The sequence below is a fragment of the Mixophyes fleayi genome, chromosome 6 (assembly GCF_038048845.1).
Source record: "Mixophyes fleayi isolate aMixFle1 chromosome 6, aMixFle1.hap1, whole genome shotgun sequence".
NCBI classification, from domain to species: Eukaryota; Metazoa; Chordata; class Amphibia; order Anura; family Limnodynastidae; genus Mixophyes; species Mixophyes fleayi.
In genome coordinates, this window is record NC_134407.1 from 80,837,850 (window position 1) to 80,855,386 (window position 17,537).

Sequence of the window (17,537 nt, forward strand, 5' to 3'; positions counted from 1 at the left end):
AAAGGGAGCGACTTGTCTGGTGCAGAAACGTCCAGGACCTCAGTCTTGTCTTAGTTGACCTTGTATCCCGAAAAGTGGCCATAAAGGTCCAACTTATTCAGCAGGGGAGCAGAGGCACACTTGGGTGAGCAATAGACATCAGAACATTTGTGAGCGGAGGGGTTCACAGGAATACCAGCTGTCTCCCGGTTGGCCCGGATCCTGGCAGCCAAAGGCTCAATGACAAAAGTGAATATAAGTGGGGAGAGGGGTCAACCTTGACGCGTGCCATTCGATATAGAAATGGGAGTCGGTTAGACCATTCGCAGAGATCATAACTGATGGGGAGCGATATAGGGCCAAGATACTAATCAGGAACTTACCAGAGATCCCCATTGCTCTAAACACCCTATCCATGAAAGAGCAGTAGATGCGATCAAACGTCTTTTCATCATCAAGTGCCATAAGTAAGGAGGGAAGTTTATTACTATGAATTGTATGGATAAGGTCGATAATCCTCCTAGTATTATCAAAGGCTTGACGCCCGGGATGATCTGCACCTGGTCAGAATGGATGAGGGAAGGGAGGAGCAAGTTCAGTCTGAAGGCCAGGATTTTAGCGTAAGGTTTCAAATTAACGTTGAGCAGCCATATTGGCCTATAGCAATAGGGACTTTCCCCAGCTTCTGGGGATGACGATAATGTTAGCCGTTATGGTTGCTAAGTCAAAGGACGCCCCCTCCAACACCTCATTAAAGAATTTTGTCAGATGTGAGCCAAGAACCATAGTGAACTTTTTGTAATATTAAGGGATGAAGCCATCTGGGCCCCTTAGCAGATGAAGCTTTCAAGGATGTGATGGCTGCCAGGACCTCAGACATTGTGATGTCCGAGTTCAGAGTGGACAGCAGCGTTGGGATAATTTGGGAAGCGAAGTAATTGTAAGGTAATTCTCCAGAATAGGAACCAGGAGTTCCTCACAAGGGGAGGGTGCTGGAAAATTATAATGGGAGCAATAGAATGCCCAGAACTTACGGACTATCGCTGACGGGTCGTAGGTGTCGCCCGTAGGGGATTGCTATATTTTGTCAATATGATTAAGGGCCTGTTTTTTGCGAAGCTCTCTAATGAGTACTAAGTCAGCTTTATCAGCTGTATCATAGAAACACTGTTGGGGTTTCTACATATTGACAGCGACTCTATGAGACAGGAGGGTATTGCCATTTCATTGAGTCAATCTGAATAAGTAAGGTCATGACCGGTCTGGTGTTGAGTAAGGAGAGAGGCAATTTTATGTTCTAGGAGCGACACCTCCTCTGCAGCCTTTCTCCTGGAAGAAGCAGTCAGGCTAATCAAATGACCCCAGATAGTGGCCTTGTGGGCCTCCCAGAAGACACCCATGACTATATCAGGGGTAGAGTTCTCCAGAAAATAATTAGAGATCAAGGATTTAACATCTAGGATGGTGGGTTCATTAAGCAGGAGGGAGTCGTCTAAGCGCCATCTACCTCGTTGAGGTGGGGGCTTGAAAAGCTCAAGGAGGAGAAATACCTCAGACTGGTCAGTCCAAGAGAGGGGAGTTTTGCCTGCTTGAGTCATGTGAGGAGTGAGGGTATGAGAGACGTATCATATCGATACACAAATAGAGTTGGTGAGGAGAAGAGAAGTGGGTGTAGTCCCTGGCATCGGAGTTACAAAGTCGCCAGGAGTCATACAAACGCTGGGGAGTAAGTAAATAGACAATTGAGGTGGATTTAGGAGATGGAGTAGCTCCCCGTTGGAAGAAGACTTGTCCAAGGCAGGATCAAGGACTACTCCGCCAACTATCACGTGACCCTACGTCACCCGCTCAATGTTGTTAAAGTCTGGTAAAAAAAGGCTTTTGTTTCTGGTTCGGGGCAGAAACCGAGACCAGGGTGACAGGAGCAAAGCTGAGGGTACCCTCTATAAGCACTAATCGACCCTCCGGGTCTGCATAGTGTTGGAGTGCAGAAAGGGGACTTTGGTATGAATCAATATAGCCATACCCAGTTTCTTGCAGCCCGCAGAGGCAAAGAAAGTCTGAGAAAACTGCCTACCCTGGAGCTGGGAGTGAACTCCAGTGAGAAGCGTTTCTCAAACAGGCCAAACAAAATGGCTGCTGAACTCCATTTTATTATTCTTATACTTTTATTGTGCGTATTGTAAAATGCTATGTAACCAAGGCAAAGCCGGGATATGTCTATATACATACATCAGCTATGCGTAGTCCTAGTGCTAACTGCGCATGTACTGGAAAGTCCTGTGTAACTTCACTGCTATTGCACTTGCGTAGAATAAGTGAAACTGTTTATTACTCAAAGTTGTACCAATAAGAAGTTCTTATTTATGTTTATACCTTATATGTTACTAATATCGGGCACACTTAGTTTCCTTTCTATAAAAGCTGAGTTTGCTGTAACACAAATTGCCTCGTCCTGGACCGTCGATAATGGTGCCTATCAAACTATCAAAGCTAAGTATATTAATATTACATTTTTATTTGTTTGCAATAAAAGATTGATGTTTGTGGTCACGACTCTTTAACTCTTGCAACCTGAAAGAATCTGTCACTGTAAATAGTTTCTTACAAAAAAAAAATGATGTTGTCTCTCTCTCTCTCTTTCCCCTACAGGCTCCCAACAGCATGGTGCGCTTACGTGTGGTGTTGAGGCCAATAACATTAACGCAGAAGATTTTTAAAGCCATGGCACTGGTGGGGAACTGATTCTCGAAAGTAGGACTAAAGGCTGTTAAAAGAGGAATAAACAATTAGTATATCCCTGAGACAAATGGTATGGATCATCATCATCATTTATTTATATAGCGCCACTAATTCCGCAGCACTGTACAGAGAACTCACTCACATCAGTCCCTGCCCCATTGGAGCTTACAGTCTAAATTCCCTAACATAATGGATACAAGAAAATAGAAGGAAGTAAGCCACAAAAGGAAGAACGACAAAAATGAATGAAAGGAACCCAAAAAGGATTAAAAGACATAGTAAAAAAACTATACATGTTACAGTGAACAATACCAAAGCGTGCGAGGAGGACAGGAGCAGATTAACAATTGGCTTGATGGGGTTGCAGCCCCTCTCCACAGAAATAGGCCCAGACCAGCCAGGAGTCAAAAAAATATTTTTTTTTTTTGTGAGGGCACCTGGCATGGCGAAGGTGATGAGGCTTCCCTGGAGGGTAGTGCTGTCATTGGAAAGCAACAGCCTCACAATTGTCTGCCTGTTGCTGAGTGGGATGGGGCTGCATCTTCAGAGGCTGTGTGTTACTCGTGATCTACCAATTTCCACCCAGTCCCAGATGGAGGGCAACGGCATTCAACACAACATGTAGGAACAATTTATTTTTAACAGGGGATATGTGACAACAGGGAATATGTGACAACAGGCCCAACAGGGGATATGTGACAACAAGCCCAAAAGGGGATATGTGACAATAGGCCCAACAGGGGATATGTGACATCAGGGGATATGTAAAAACAGGCCCAACAAGATATATGTGAAAATATAATATATATGTGTCAATGACCCGTGTGTATTAATATAGGGATCAGTTCCTTTTCTTGCAACAAAATTACCAACTTTTTCAATGGAGATTATGCCCTGGTGCCACTGATAGTTAGCTGTGTTTGACTATTTGTATTTCAAAGTCTGCTCAGATGTATGAACACTTGAAGAAAGAATAGTTATAGATAACAAATCTTATACATTCCCCTTTGGCCATTTGAGGTGTTAGGAGGTATGAAAATGACCAACAACTGATAATCTTATTCTCACACATTAACTGCACAATTTGTATCAATAAAAATCATATTTTGCTCTCTGTATTGAGTGGCAGTCTCATGGCTGCCCTATGTATTGTTGGCAGTCACAAGGTTGCTCTCTGTAATGTGTGGCCATGACAAGGGTGCTATGTGTTGTATGGCGCTCACAAGGGTGCTGTGTATTGTGTAGTGGTCACAAGGGTGCTGTGTATTGTGTGGCGGTCACAAGGGTGTGGTCACCTGCTGCTGTAGCACATCCACTTCAATGTTGGATGTTCTGTGAATTCAGAGATGCTTTTCTGCATAGCACCCATGGTTAATTGAGTTACTGTCGCCTTCAGCTATAATCAGACTCTTCTGACGTCTCTCATTAACAAGGTGTTTTCACCCACAGAACTGCTGCTCACTGGATGGTAATGGTTTTGCTTTTGTGTATCGTCCTCTGTAAACTCTAGAGACTGTTGTGTGTAAAAATCCCAAGAGATCAGCAGTTTCTGAGGTACTGAAACAACCCATATGGCACTAACAATAATTCCACAGTAAAAGTCACTTAGATCACATTTCTTCTCTATTCTGGTGTTTGGTCTGCAATTGTTGCAATTTTTTGCCATTTTTGACCATGTTTGCATGCTTTTATAATAAAGCAATACTGGTTAATACATGCAGACAGAGAGGTAAGAGGGCCCTGGTCGCAAGCTTACAATCTATGGAACAATAGAAGTTTGATACACAAGGGTAAGTGCTCCATTATATTGCATATTGGTCCAGCTAGAAGGCAGAGGTATAAATTATTTAGTGGGCTGTATGATCAGTCACACAACAATGTTGGTCAGAGGTTTTTCGTCTTGTGTTAGCTATGTAGAGGGTGGTAATATGGTAACCTAGGGAGATTAAGAGGGTAGTTGAGAAATATTATAAGCTTGTCTGAAGAGGTGGGTTTTCAGAAAATGTCTGAAGGTTTGAAGACTAGAGGAAAGTCTTATTGTGTGAGGGAGGGAATTCCACAAAGTAGGTGCAGCACGAAAAAAGTCCTGCAACCGGGAATATGAGGATGTGATGAGAGTGGAAGAGAGACGCAGATCTTGTATAAAACAAAGGTGTCGAGTAAGGAGATATTTTGAGACAAGTGAGGAACTATATTTTGGTGCAATTTTGTTGATGGCCTTGTATGTTAGTAGAAATTTTTTTATATTGGATTCGTTGAAATACAGGCAACCAATGTAGAAACTGACAGAGTGCTTCAGCAGAGGAAAGACAATTTGCAAGGAAAATCATTCTAGCTGCTACGTCCAAAATAGATTGTAGGGGTTTGAGTCTAATTTTGGGAAGACTAGTAAGGAGGGAATTGCAATAGTCGATGCGGGAGATGATAAGTGCATGAATTAAAGTTTTTGCAGTATCTTGTGTGAGATATGTACGTTTTTTGGAAATGTTTTTTCAGATTTATGCTGCATGATGTAAATCTAGAGTTGGTGTGGAGAAGAAAGGATAGTTGCGAGTCAAGGATTACACCTAGGCAGCGAGTTTGCGGGGTTGGATTTATGGTCATGTTGTCAACAGAAATAGAAATATCAGGCAAGACGCTTTTGTTGGTGGGTGGGAATATTATTAATTCTGTTTTTAAAAGATTGAGTTTGTGAGGGTCCCTACCCCGCTTACCAACCAGGGCGGTTCCCCCGTTACCCACTGAAGGTACTCACGTGATCCCGAGGGACTGCTATGGAAGGGGATACTTTCTCCGGCTGCAGCAATTCCATCCCCGTCCTTCATGGTGTTTGATCCCATCTTCCTGCAGACAAGACAAAAGAGAGAGAGACGTACACCCAAGGGGGAAAGGAAGGGGCTGTCTGGGGCTACGACCAGGAACGGAGACACTTGCTCGATTCCGCCTGTCATCACCCTGTGTTACTCTGGCCTGGACACGGGGGCTACGGGTGTTCGGGACTTTTTGGAAAAGAATCCACAAGGCCGAAAAACACCAGAGGGAGATCTCTGGGAAAGGACAGCTCCTACCCCGAGAGATGATGCGTCCACTTCTAGAAAGAAAGGTTCCTTTTGATTCGGTTGAGTAAGGACAGGAGCAGACAAAAAGACTTCTTTCAAGGAGGTGAATGCATAAATGGCCTCCGGAGGCCAAACCTTTGGATTTGCTGATCTTCGGGTGAGAGTTGTAATGGGAGCAATCAATGTGGAGAATTGGTTAATGAATTATCTATAATAGTTGGTGAAACCAACAAAACGTTGAACGGCTTTCAGGCTCAGAGGTTGAGGCCAATTGGTGATTGCGGAAACCTTCTCCGGATCCATCCTTAATCCTGAACCGGAGACAATATACCCCAGGAACGGTATTTGAGGAACTTCGAAGATACATTTTTCAAGCTTGCAGAAGAGTTTGTTTTGCCGTAATTGGGATAGAACCTCTCTGACATGGGAACAGTGAGAAGCGATATCGGAGGAAAAGATCAATAGGTCGTCTAGGTAGACTAGACTACCACCAAGTTGTAGAGGAGGTCCCTGAAGATCTCATTAACAAAAGACTGAAATACAGCGGGGGCATTACACAATCCGAAGGGCATGACGAGGTACTTATAGTGTCCACCTCGAGTACAAAAAGCAGTCTTTCCACTCGTCCCCCTCACAAATCTAGATCAAATTCTAAGCACTTACATCCACGGTGGGGGACGGGGGGAGGTGGCTGGCCCGAACAGCCGCTAGACTGAGCGGCCCGGGTGCCCGCTGCCCCCCTGCTCCTGGTCCAGCCCGCCCCTGGGCAAGGCCACTCTAAAATAGCCCAGACATTTTCAGGATCCATCCGCAGACCGGTACCAGATACGATGTACCCTTAAAAAGGCAATTCAGTGCCTTCAAAAGAGCATTTCTCCAATTTACAGTACAGGTTGTTTTTTCGTAGTTGGGAGAGAACATTAGCGAGTTGAAGACGATGAGACTGGAGATCTATTGAAAAAGTTTATATATCAAGGTACACTACCACAGAAGAATACAGGAGATCACGGAAAATTTCATTGACATAGCTCTGGAAAACTGCAGGTGCATTGCACAGACCAAAAGGCATAACAAGATATTCATAATGGCCATCTTGTGTGTTAAACGCAGTCTTCCATTCATCACCAGCTCTTATTCTAATGATATTGTATGCGCCTCGAAGATCCAGTTTAGAAAAAAAAAATTCACCTTCAATGAGATCAAATAATTCTGTGATTAATGGAATGGGGTAGCAGTTCTTCACTGTGATGGTATTCAAGCCTCTATAATCAATGCAAGGGTGAAGAGTTCCATTTTTTTTCTTTACAAAGAAGAAGCCAGCTCCAGCTGGAGAAATAGAAGGTCTAATAAGAGGTGTTGGCCGCAAAAATCAGGAGTCGAAACAGGAAGTCCCAGAAAAAGTGGATGTTGTGCTGGTGGAGGATCTTAGTAACAGGTTCCAAGTCTCTTCCTTTTTAGATCGTGGAGGGTGCAAGATCCTGGAACAGCTGAATATCCATGTCCTGGAAGGAGACAACAGAATGATCTCTAGTAGCTGATGTGGTTCCTAGTGCAAAAGTAATGTAAGAGGACGATAATATCTCTAACAGGTTGACCACTGGTAGGCTTGGCTCTCAGAACCCTGTGAGCCTGATCCATAAGGCAGTCTGCATCGGAGAGATCCAGAAGAATATGGAGGAAAAGGCCTTTGACAAGAGCTTGGAAATCTGTTGGCAAAACGTCTTTGGCAACATTTCTAATGCAAATATTGTTGTGACGAGAGTAGTTTTCAGAGTCCTCTTTGAGGGCTTCAACTTCATCATGGAGGTGAGAGAGTTCTTTGCCAAGTACAATCTGAGAGCAGCAAAGGTCATTTGTTTTTGATTCCAGGGCATTCGTCCTAATGGAAAGCAAATTTAATTTGGATTTGAAATCGTTAACCGCCTTAGAGAGTTCCTGTTGGAAAGCCATTTTGACACCTTCAAGGAGATTAGCCATCACTGCCTGGATCTGAGGGTCCAGCTCCACCTCCAAGGATAACGAGGAGCCTTGCAGCTACTGTTGTCAGATTGAGGAGGGGGGCTTTGGATTTTGGTCTGAAGAAGTTGGGCGAAGACCCTGAAGTCATTTTCTTTGGTTTGTTAGACATGGTGAAAGCAGTGGGTCTAAGTAGTCAGCATGATGAGGTTGAGAGGGCAGGAGAAGGTTAGGTTGGTATGGAAAAGGAAGCAAAGAGCTGCACACTGGTTACAGTTTGTATGAGAAGGGTCTGCCCATTTCCGGGCAAGATGAAAGAGATCAAATAATCATTGCAGGTGTGGCAACCCACGGACCGAGACCAGTGCTAGTGGTGGAAGTGTCATACGTCAGTTGACTGATGAGACCAGTCTGTATGTCTCAAAGTTAGAACAGTAATGCAGCATGTGCAATTTCAAAAGTAACCACAAGATGGCGGTGGTGCTAGCTAAATTGAGTCTGTGCACTGTGAATGAGAAGCCTTGGTTATGATGGAGCCACTAGCATAAATTATACAACATTACCTTACACTGAAGAGTCTTCTCTCTGGGGAAAGAATTGAATGCGGTTCTCTGGATACATGATGCCTTACAACTGCATCATTTGACATTTATTGCTTTGAAGTGCAAAAAGTACTACATGCACTCCGTCTTCAAAATAGGAAAATCATCTGCTAGATAATGTTAGACACAATGACATAGTACCTAACTAGGCACTAATACTTATAATATAGTTCCTCCTTTATTATGTTATTATACCAAAACCGATGACTTTATAGGACTGCTTTATATATGTCGCCATATATGTTGGGACAGTTTTATACAATAGCCATCAGCATGGGATCTTCTTTGTATATTAGCAACCAGAATGTATGCATCCATTGTATTCTAGCCACCAGTATAGGGGTCTGCTTTGTATGCTAGCCACCAGACCATTTTATACACAAGTCACCAGATATTGGCACATTTGTAAACAATAGCCATCAGAATGGGTCTACTTTCTATACTAGCCTTCAGATTGTAGGTCCGATTTGTATACTAGCCACCAGAATGAAAGTCTGTTTTGTATACTTATCAGAATGTGCTCTGTAACTGTACATTAGTAGCCCCAGAGTACGTAATTTTATATGATTCAATGAAATTGGCTCTGTATGCCTGTATGGGACATTTGTCACCTGAATTCGCTCTGTTTTGTATACTTGCTAACTGAATGGGCTCTTTAGTTGCTCTGAATATATGAATGTCAAAGTTTGTATGAACAGTTCCAACAACAGAGTGCTCTGTGCTTGTTGTCTACCCTGGAGCTCATCTTTTCTATTACCATCGCTGCATACATAGACATTAAGGAAAGCAGGTGGGTGGGCCTGTTGATCAGATTATGGGCATCCAAATATCTGTCTGTGTATTTAAAAAAAAGTATATTTTTTAAGTGGTATTATATAACTTGTCCTTCTGTGTCTTTTAGTCATGAATTTATATAATCAGTTGTTTATTTTCATTTCCTATTAATACAGCCCAAACCTGCTCTCTGGATGTAACTGTATTCAATGCAGAGAGCTTGGGAGAGATGTGTCGTATCCCTCCTAACAGCTGAACACTGTCATGACAAAAAGGTTATCTGCATAGTCACGTCACACTGGTATAGCCAAATCACGTTGGAGTGTGCCACATCCCCAGGGGCATGGCTAGTACTTTAAAGTGTTAGATCCTTCCCAATTCACCTCAATCCCATAAAAACACCCCTGCATTGCTACGAGCAGCAGAGGCAAGTGGGTGCAGCACCAGCTCACCACATCCTAACTATCGAGATGGCAAGACATTCATCTAGTATCAGGGAAAGTTGGAAGGTACGGTATCACAAGGCAACAAACATAAACAACTCTGCCAAGTGATATTAATCTGTGGCTAAACAGGAAGTTAAGAAAGAGAAAAGCAATATATTTAGTAAAAGTTACAGGAAAGCATGTCAGTAAATTAAAGACATGTGAAGGTAGACAACACCTCTTACAGATGAATGCATAGTATGTTTATAACTTTTCCTAGCTTCTACCCAAGATAAGCTATACAAGCACAGAGTCATAGGGTGTTTCACAATACCCACATCTCCTCTTATAACTCTCAAGGCAATCATACTGGTGGATAATATTCCTCTCATAATACAAAATATTTGGAGCATTGCCTAGCCTAGAGGATAGAAGAGGAGAAAAAGGAGGCACATATATAGCCCTAGTTTTGGAAATAGGTTGAACAAAAAGATAACATTAAATTTAGAGTCATAAATGATTTATATTAAATTTGCTGCTAATACCGTCCAATATATTGGGATCATTTATGACTCTTGGGAGGGGAGGGGGGGGTATACAAGTTAACGTGAGGTCCTATAGGAACCTTGCGTGAAAACACTCTATGCCGCTGTTGGGATTTTTGTTCCCACCTCTAAAATGAGCGGAGATTTCTCTAAGTAATAACCGGTAGTGTGCGCAGCCGCACATAGCGTGAAGCTTCTACGGAACATGAACTGAATTCTCCACTAAGCATCATGATCAGCAGTAATATAAAGCTATGTGTGGTATACAAATCACCTGTACTAGACACAACAGAAAGTAAATACATTTGTTGAGGTTATAGTGTTTTCTAGGAGTTCCACAGGATGTGGTGGAAGTACTCTACAGGTCCAAACCCCTGACAACAGCACAAAAACATGTAAGATAAGGAGTACCAGACCATAGTTGTGGGTATTTATGATAATCTGTACCCAAAAGTCTGTGTGCATCTGTGAACGCAAATTTCTAGAGTAAAAATAATGGTATAAGAAACTGACCTGTTCTGACATCGTACCACTTCTTATATATGTGTGATAAATAATTTATGATCATGTATAATTAGTGGTTGAATACCTACATTTATTTCATACAGATATTGTGGGGTGGAGGGAAAGGCTGCTTACTAAAGTGTTGATGGGAGGAAAGGAGGTCCCCCTGTTTAAATGCATTCATCTATAATAGGTGACAATTGCCTGCTGTTAATATCCAAGGTTTATCACAATCACATTATGTACCATGCTTGCAAAAACAGGGAACAACCACCACCAGTATCCCATCTGGAAAAATTGGGCTAGTACAATTAGTCTTTGTGGCCCCAAAGTTTATTTTTACAGCAGTTTCAATAAATTAATATGTCTCATATCTCACTTATAAACATAAGAAATCATCTAGATCATCCTAAGAAGAAAAGGATTTAGAGGCTAAGTACAGAAGGAGTTGGCCACAGTAGTTGTGGAACTATAAGTTCCAGCAAGCCATGCTACAGGTTGCCTATCTTGGATATATAGTTAATTTGAGTTTGTTTCCAGTGTAAGTTTGCAGGAGCTGCTCAATAAAACATTGGTGTAAGCCCTGTGCAATCCAGTTCTTTCTACTCCTGTAGAATCAGGTTCCTGGGCAGCACAAGTCACCATGTGGTCTCAGGTTACTGAATGATCCCTGCAAATGTGTTAATGGGCAGGAGTAGAGACTTTGTCATATATTTGCTCAGTCCACCGTCTTCTTTCCCTTCCCAGTGGGCACGTGTTGCCCGTAACTTCTGTAGGCTGTAACCAGGCTCCTGGCATGGAGTTACCTCAAAGCTGCAAAAAAAGTTATATGTTTAATTATTATTGTTTCTTTTCATAATGCCACCATATTAATCAGCACTCTATAGAGGGAATAGTTGTCACTCACATCCATCCCTGCCCCTCTGGATCTTACAGTCTAATTTCCCTTACACAGAAGCACACGCACTCGGGTCCATTTTAGTCAGCAGCTAATTAACCGACCAGTATGTCCTTTGGAAGGTGGGAGGAAACCGGAGCACTTGGAGAACTCCCACCCAAACTTGTGGAGAACATGCAAAATCCGCACAGACACAGCCCTGGTCTGGAATCGAACTCATGACCCCAGTGCTGTGAGGCATCAATGATGACCACTGTGTCACTGTGATGCCAATATTATATAAACCTGTCACCTACACATAGCAAAACCTGTCTCATGCCTCAATGAAGCCACTAATTCCTCTTAAATGATAAAACTTATCAGAAACAATATGCCCTATGGAAAACATGGTCAGACAATACAAATAGATGACATTGATGACTGACCATTCTTAACCAAATCCTACCACCTCCCCCTACTATCAGAACAGTGGGATTGGAGAACAACTTTAAGATCACATTAGTCAGCTGTATGTCACGTGTACTGTAGAGTGTATCAAGTTTTCTTTGTACAGTACATGAGAGATTTATTTCTTACTATACCACTGGCACAAATGATGCTGTCCGAGGGCTTTATGTCATGTGATGTATGTATTTATTAACGTCCATGCCTATCTCACAAAGACCAGATAAATGTAAGTGCAACTGCTTCAATATCAATGGCACCATGTATTGCAGCTACTAAGTAAGCACAGTTTGCCCCAGAACAGAAGAGTATTTCCATCAAACTATAAAGAAAGTGTACGATACCTCACATACATTTCAATTGCTCAAAATAGTTCACAATAGAATGTATTGTGTATCTAGCAATCGGGGGCCTCAACAACAGAATTTCTGCTGTAAAGTAGGCATGGAACTGCATATTGACTGTTGGGTTTAGGCTTGGGTTAGGGGGGTTAGGCCTTGTGCTATTGTCAGGGTTAAAGATGGGTAGGTTCAGATTTAGCAGATTTAGCTAGAGATATGGATTTAAATATAATGTTATGGCTGATATTAATATACTTTTTGAATAGCCAGGTTAGCAACTCACTTTGGAAAAGTCTTTCTATGACATCAAGCGGCTTAGTTCTTTTTAGAACCTTCCCTATTTAGGTTTCATTACATGTAAGTACAATGGTGAGCCCTTGGCCTTGGTATGCCCAGGGCAAATGCCCGTCATTTAAGTGGCCCTAGCCTGGACCTGGCAAGATGTCTTTCGAGCATCGCTGTGAGGATAATTTTAAACGGGTACCAGGCTATCTATAGCCCCATAGCTGTACAAACCTACATCTTGGTAACTGGAAAGGCCTTAGGAGGCACATCCACATTTATTGTAGTCAGGGGGAGGAAGGGTTCACGTAAAGGGTTAATATCCTCTCCGATTATTCAACAACTCCTACCTGGACACATTAGTGTATATCCTGCGGCTGTCCTTGTCCAGCTGTAGGCTCAAGGTCCTGAGCTCCAGGCTCCTCATCTGGATGCTAGATGCTTTCAGCCCATTCACTTTGCACTGCAACCAACAGAACCATGACCTCACATCTGCTTTATGGCATTATCTGTATGCAGAGAACTATCTTACAATTTCCTTACAATAATGGATAATGATCGATGTTCATTGATCGATGTTCATACGATAAAACAATTCCTAAAATTCACAGATTTATATGTAACTTTGCTGTTCAGGTACATAGATATGTAGGGCAGAAAGCACCTGCAGTTCCATCTATGCTCTGGTTAGTATGGGGGAGGGAAATTCTTGTTTTTGTTTTGTTTTTTTAAATTTATAGATATGTACAAGTTCAACTCTGTAGACTTTCCTGATTAGAATTGTTATGTTCCACATGCACCGTTTTAGTAGCACTTATGTTTCTTTTTTTCTATATTTTTAATGTATTTTTGGATATCTGGCCTAAAGAACTGTTCACAGGGCTCACTGTGAGGTGTTACCGGTGACCTGTAAAGTAATATAACTTCTCTCTCTGCTACTAATACCTCTTCCTACACAACCGAGAATCCTACTTACTTTTCCCACTGGGATTCCACCATTACCTTCAGATAACCAATGGGACGTTAACAGTTTTATTGGAAACACTCATCTATTTCTGGAGAACCTGCTAAGGTCCTAGGCCTGGTTATGTACGGCCTAGTTGCATCTGACAGGCTGACTCTTCCAGTGGGGTGCAGCCATCCCATTCCACAAGGTTTCCAGGAAGGGGAGTACGTTATTTTCTATATGTAAAAAACGGTCTACCTTCCCTAAAAAAGAAGGGTGACCTCCAAGTATCAGCCACAGAGTGGGAGACATGTTATGTCAAAGCAGGGAGAAGAACGTGCAGTGCATAACACTTGGAAATGTTAAGTATTTTGTAATAATATAAATATTAAAAATGGAATATATTGTTCAAGGCAGGCGTTACATTTGTTTTATGTGAAAATTCTGAACAGGAAACAATTGTACACTAGACACACACTCACCGGTGCAGAGCGCCCAGAGGAGGATTTTGTCGTCTCGTCAATATAGACATTCAAACATACCAGGTCTGTAAGAGATTAGCACGGTTATGAGATGTGCACATTTCTGGTTACGCTGCCTGCTGGTCTGAAAAAATATTCTTACCTTCTGTCTCTTTATTCGGTATTGTTTTAATTGTGGCTCCTGACGTTCTCAGTACAATGGATCCTTCTTTCTCACGATTACTGGCTAACGCCTGAAAAATGAATTATTTGATATATTTTAATCATTACTACTGGTAAAAAACATTACAATATCTTTCTGCCGACAGAAGGTTTAAAGGCATACACAAACTGTGCTGCACCAGGTAACAGTACCTTTTTATAATGCACCTGGATCCCTGCACCACGGAAATCTGTTGCCGCCTTCTTTTTGGTCAGTGTGTTCACTAAATAAAAAGAACTTTATTGACATACTGGTCAGACAGACGAAGAGATATATTGTATAACCATACTAGGGATAGGATTGTGTTAATTACTTTTTGTTTTAAATAACTGACCTTTCTCCTTAATTTTTAGATATTTGGATCCTATATATCTGTTACATTTCACATTCCCCCTACTTGTACTTAAAGGGGCTGCCCCCTTAGAGGCACTTATCCACCTATGGACAATCATTCAACTTAAATAGTGCCCTTCTCACCATATAACAGTCCTCCCACTGTTACCTAAAATTACAGAGTCTTGTATTCTCATCACTTCTGTGCCATCGGCCTGGGAGACCAAGCCTTTCCGTATTGAGGAATGCAGTAATGTGCCGTTTATTAGTGGACAGCCACAATTACAGTCGTATGAGATACTTCTGAAGCCGCTGCTGTCCAGTAATAAGTGTCACACTACTACCTCAATTTGAAACATTGACATTCTGCAGACCAAAAACCATTAATAAGATATGCGTAACGGTGGGTGTACCAGAGAAGGGGCTACTTACAAAATTGTATAATTGTGTGAAGATGGACAACTTGGATTATAAATGACTCCTACTGTTTATAATAACAGTGAGCATAAAAACAAGATTAACTTTAAAGTGTATTTTTCATGCAGTTTTGAAAAGTCTGCCATTAATAGTACAGCCCGAGTAAAAGACTAATTGCAATGCAAAGGTATTTGCACATAAACGAGTCCAGCTATTAAATGTTATCCTTCCCTCTCTGTGCCTTGATCATTATCTAAATTATCTGCTGGTGTTTGCAAACGTTTTTGTAACACTGAGCTCATGTGATCATTCAGAGCCAATGTACTGAAAGCTGGCTCCTAATGATGTCACAAGATGTTTCTCATGAACATTCACAGCTGCAGGTAGATGGGTAGCTTCAGGTTGGCATGTGAAAAGGTGACTATAGAAGTAACTGTGCAGTTGTAGCACACTGTAAATATTACCTATTTTAGGTATGTATTGTCTGCTTAGTTTTCTGGTTTATGTACAGTGTATGTAAGTGATATGTGCTTTAAAAGAAACAAAATTAGGAGGTATCTACTAATAGGGGACATTTACAGACGGGTACAGCAGGGACAAGTGCAGGATTTTCACAGGAGGAATCTCAACTTTGCCTTTCATATAATAACATTAATTATATTATAAATATTAAATATACTCTTTATATATTCTAGAATCATTGCATACAATCCTGTAATCAACATTATATTGTCATACTGCTGTGATAAATCAGGCTGTATTGCAAATGCAGTGCAATCGGCATATCAGTCTTGTCTAGAGGTTATAGCTGCTGAGTCCCCAGCTGTTTTTGCCTAAGCTATTTTTCTTTTATAAAATGGGTAGAGGTCTTAAGGAAATACAGTTATTGTGAAATTGTTAAGAGGCGCCACTTATGTACTTCTGCCACTAATTGCTAGACGGCCGGGATGCTGTCCCTCAGATATACCTTATAATAAGCTATTAGCCTGCAGGGAAAGAGGGGAGAGCTCTCTCTTATCTGTTGCCTGACTGTTTGCCTGTCCCTGGGTATTTTATGTCTGTTGCATGCCTTAGACTGTTTGTTTTGTCTCTAGACATCCGTGCTTGCTGCCTGCCCTGACCTATGGCCTTTCTCCGGTTATCCCTGCTTGCTGTTTGCCCTCAACCATTTGCATTTTTCTGGTTTATCCTTTGTATACTGCCTGGTATACTGCTACATCCAGTCTCACTCTCAATATCCCATCGCTACTTGGTACCTAGACAAACTCTTACTACTCTAAATATAAGTCCTGTGGGCATCTGAGTACCAGTGAGAATATCGCTTCCTAAGGAGAGGCGGCTTGCTGTAGGTGATGACCTTTCACACATACACCTTGTTCTAAGAATTTATTGAGGATTCCAGTGTGCGCCGTTACAGAAACTACATGTTCCACCACGCACTAGAAGCCATTGAATGGAACAGCACATTGGTGCTTGTTGAGCCACAAAGCTTCCAGTCTATGGCCGCCAGTATGGTGTGGAACATAATGTTTCACAATAGCTGTAGTTCCCAAAGACCCCTGTACATTATATCACAGCTGTAAAAAATAAATACAGATACAAAATAAAGTTTAATTGAAATAAAACACTCATCAATATCTCTTGTTCACCACTTTAATATAAAATTATCTTCGTTCTTCTTCATAATCCAATAGGAAATTCTGCTGTAGTCCAATGAGAGAAAAATAACCTCATACAACCTGACTCCAGATTGCTCAGTAAAAAACATGGCACTGTTTCACTGTGACCTGAACTGGGCATGACTTCCCTTAGCCGCTAGCTAATGTTTTAAAACGCTTGTGAGTTACTGACTAGTGGGACACTTGGTCAATCTAGGTAAAAGTAAATCGGCAATGGATCTAGCAATCTAGCAGTATCTTTCCTGTGATTTTTTTTTTTTTTTTCCATTTCCCCTTGGATTACAAAATCAGACAAGTTTCTCATTAGATTACAGTGAAGATTTTTGGATTATAAATTAAAGTAGGGAACAAGGGGTTTTGGGTGAGTTTTTATTTCAAGTAAACTTTACTTTAAAAATGTATTTTGTGTTTTATTCTAATACTAATATCTACAATTTTGGTGTAAATAGTTAAAGAATTCAATGTGGAGGAGCTAAAATTCCGCCCGTTTTCACACATAATAATGCTTCAAAATAGGCAATTGAACAGTCCACTTAATCTGTTCTACTTACGTTTTGTAAATGTGCAATCTTGCATCTCAATTTTAAGTTCAGTTAGGAACACATCTTCAACTGGCTCTAGACTCAAGTCTCTGAAGTGGACCTGAAAGAAAGAAGAAGAATGATCTAGTCCCCAAGGGGCATTATGCATACCTCCCAACAGTCCCTATTTTGGCTGGACTGTCCCGATTTGTGGACCCCGACAGGAGCCTGGTAATGTGGGAGTGGTTAGGGTGGATCTGTCTGGAATGTGGGAGGTACTTATTTGCATTCAATTTTTGCTTTTTGTGCACATCACCGATGGTAGCTGCATGCTGACCGCAACTTATTCCGATTCCACAGCTCTTCGGCAGTACACTCTGATGTCATTGTGTCATTGCGACTTGTA

At 41.6% G+C, this 17,537-nt stretch overlaps 1 protein-coding gene across 3 annotated transcripts in view; it reads right to left on the minus strand.

Moving 5' to 3' along the window:
- Nucleotides 1–9,691: 9,691 nt before the first annotated feature.
- PIK3R6 (phosphoinositide-3-kinase regulatory subunit 6) overlaps nucleotides 9,692–17,537 on the minus strand; it is an 86,229-nt gene continuing 78,383 nt past the window's right edge. For all 3 annotated transcript variants that reach the window (XM_075216946.1, XM_075216947.1, XM_075216949.1), the window contains exons 15-20: nucleotides 17,162–17,252; nucleotides 14,334–14,404; nucleotides 14,122–14,212; nucleotides 13,980–14,044; nucleotides 12,902–13,014; nucleotides 9,692–11,399 (exon numbers count right to left, since the gene is read on the minus strand). In XM_075216946.1, the coding sequence (XP_075073047.1) occupies nucleotides 11,243–11,399; nucleotides 12,902–13,014; nucleotides 13,980–14,044; nucleotides 14,122–14,212; nucleotides 14,334–14,404; nucleotides 17,162–17,252 (588 nt within the window). In that variant the 3' untranslated portion in view covers nucleotides 9,692–11,242. The remainder of the gene's footprint in view (nucleotides 11,400–12,901; nucleotides 13,015–13,979; nucleotides 14,045–14,121; nucleotides 14,213–14,333; nucleotides 14,405–17,161; nucleotides 17,253–17,537) is intronic.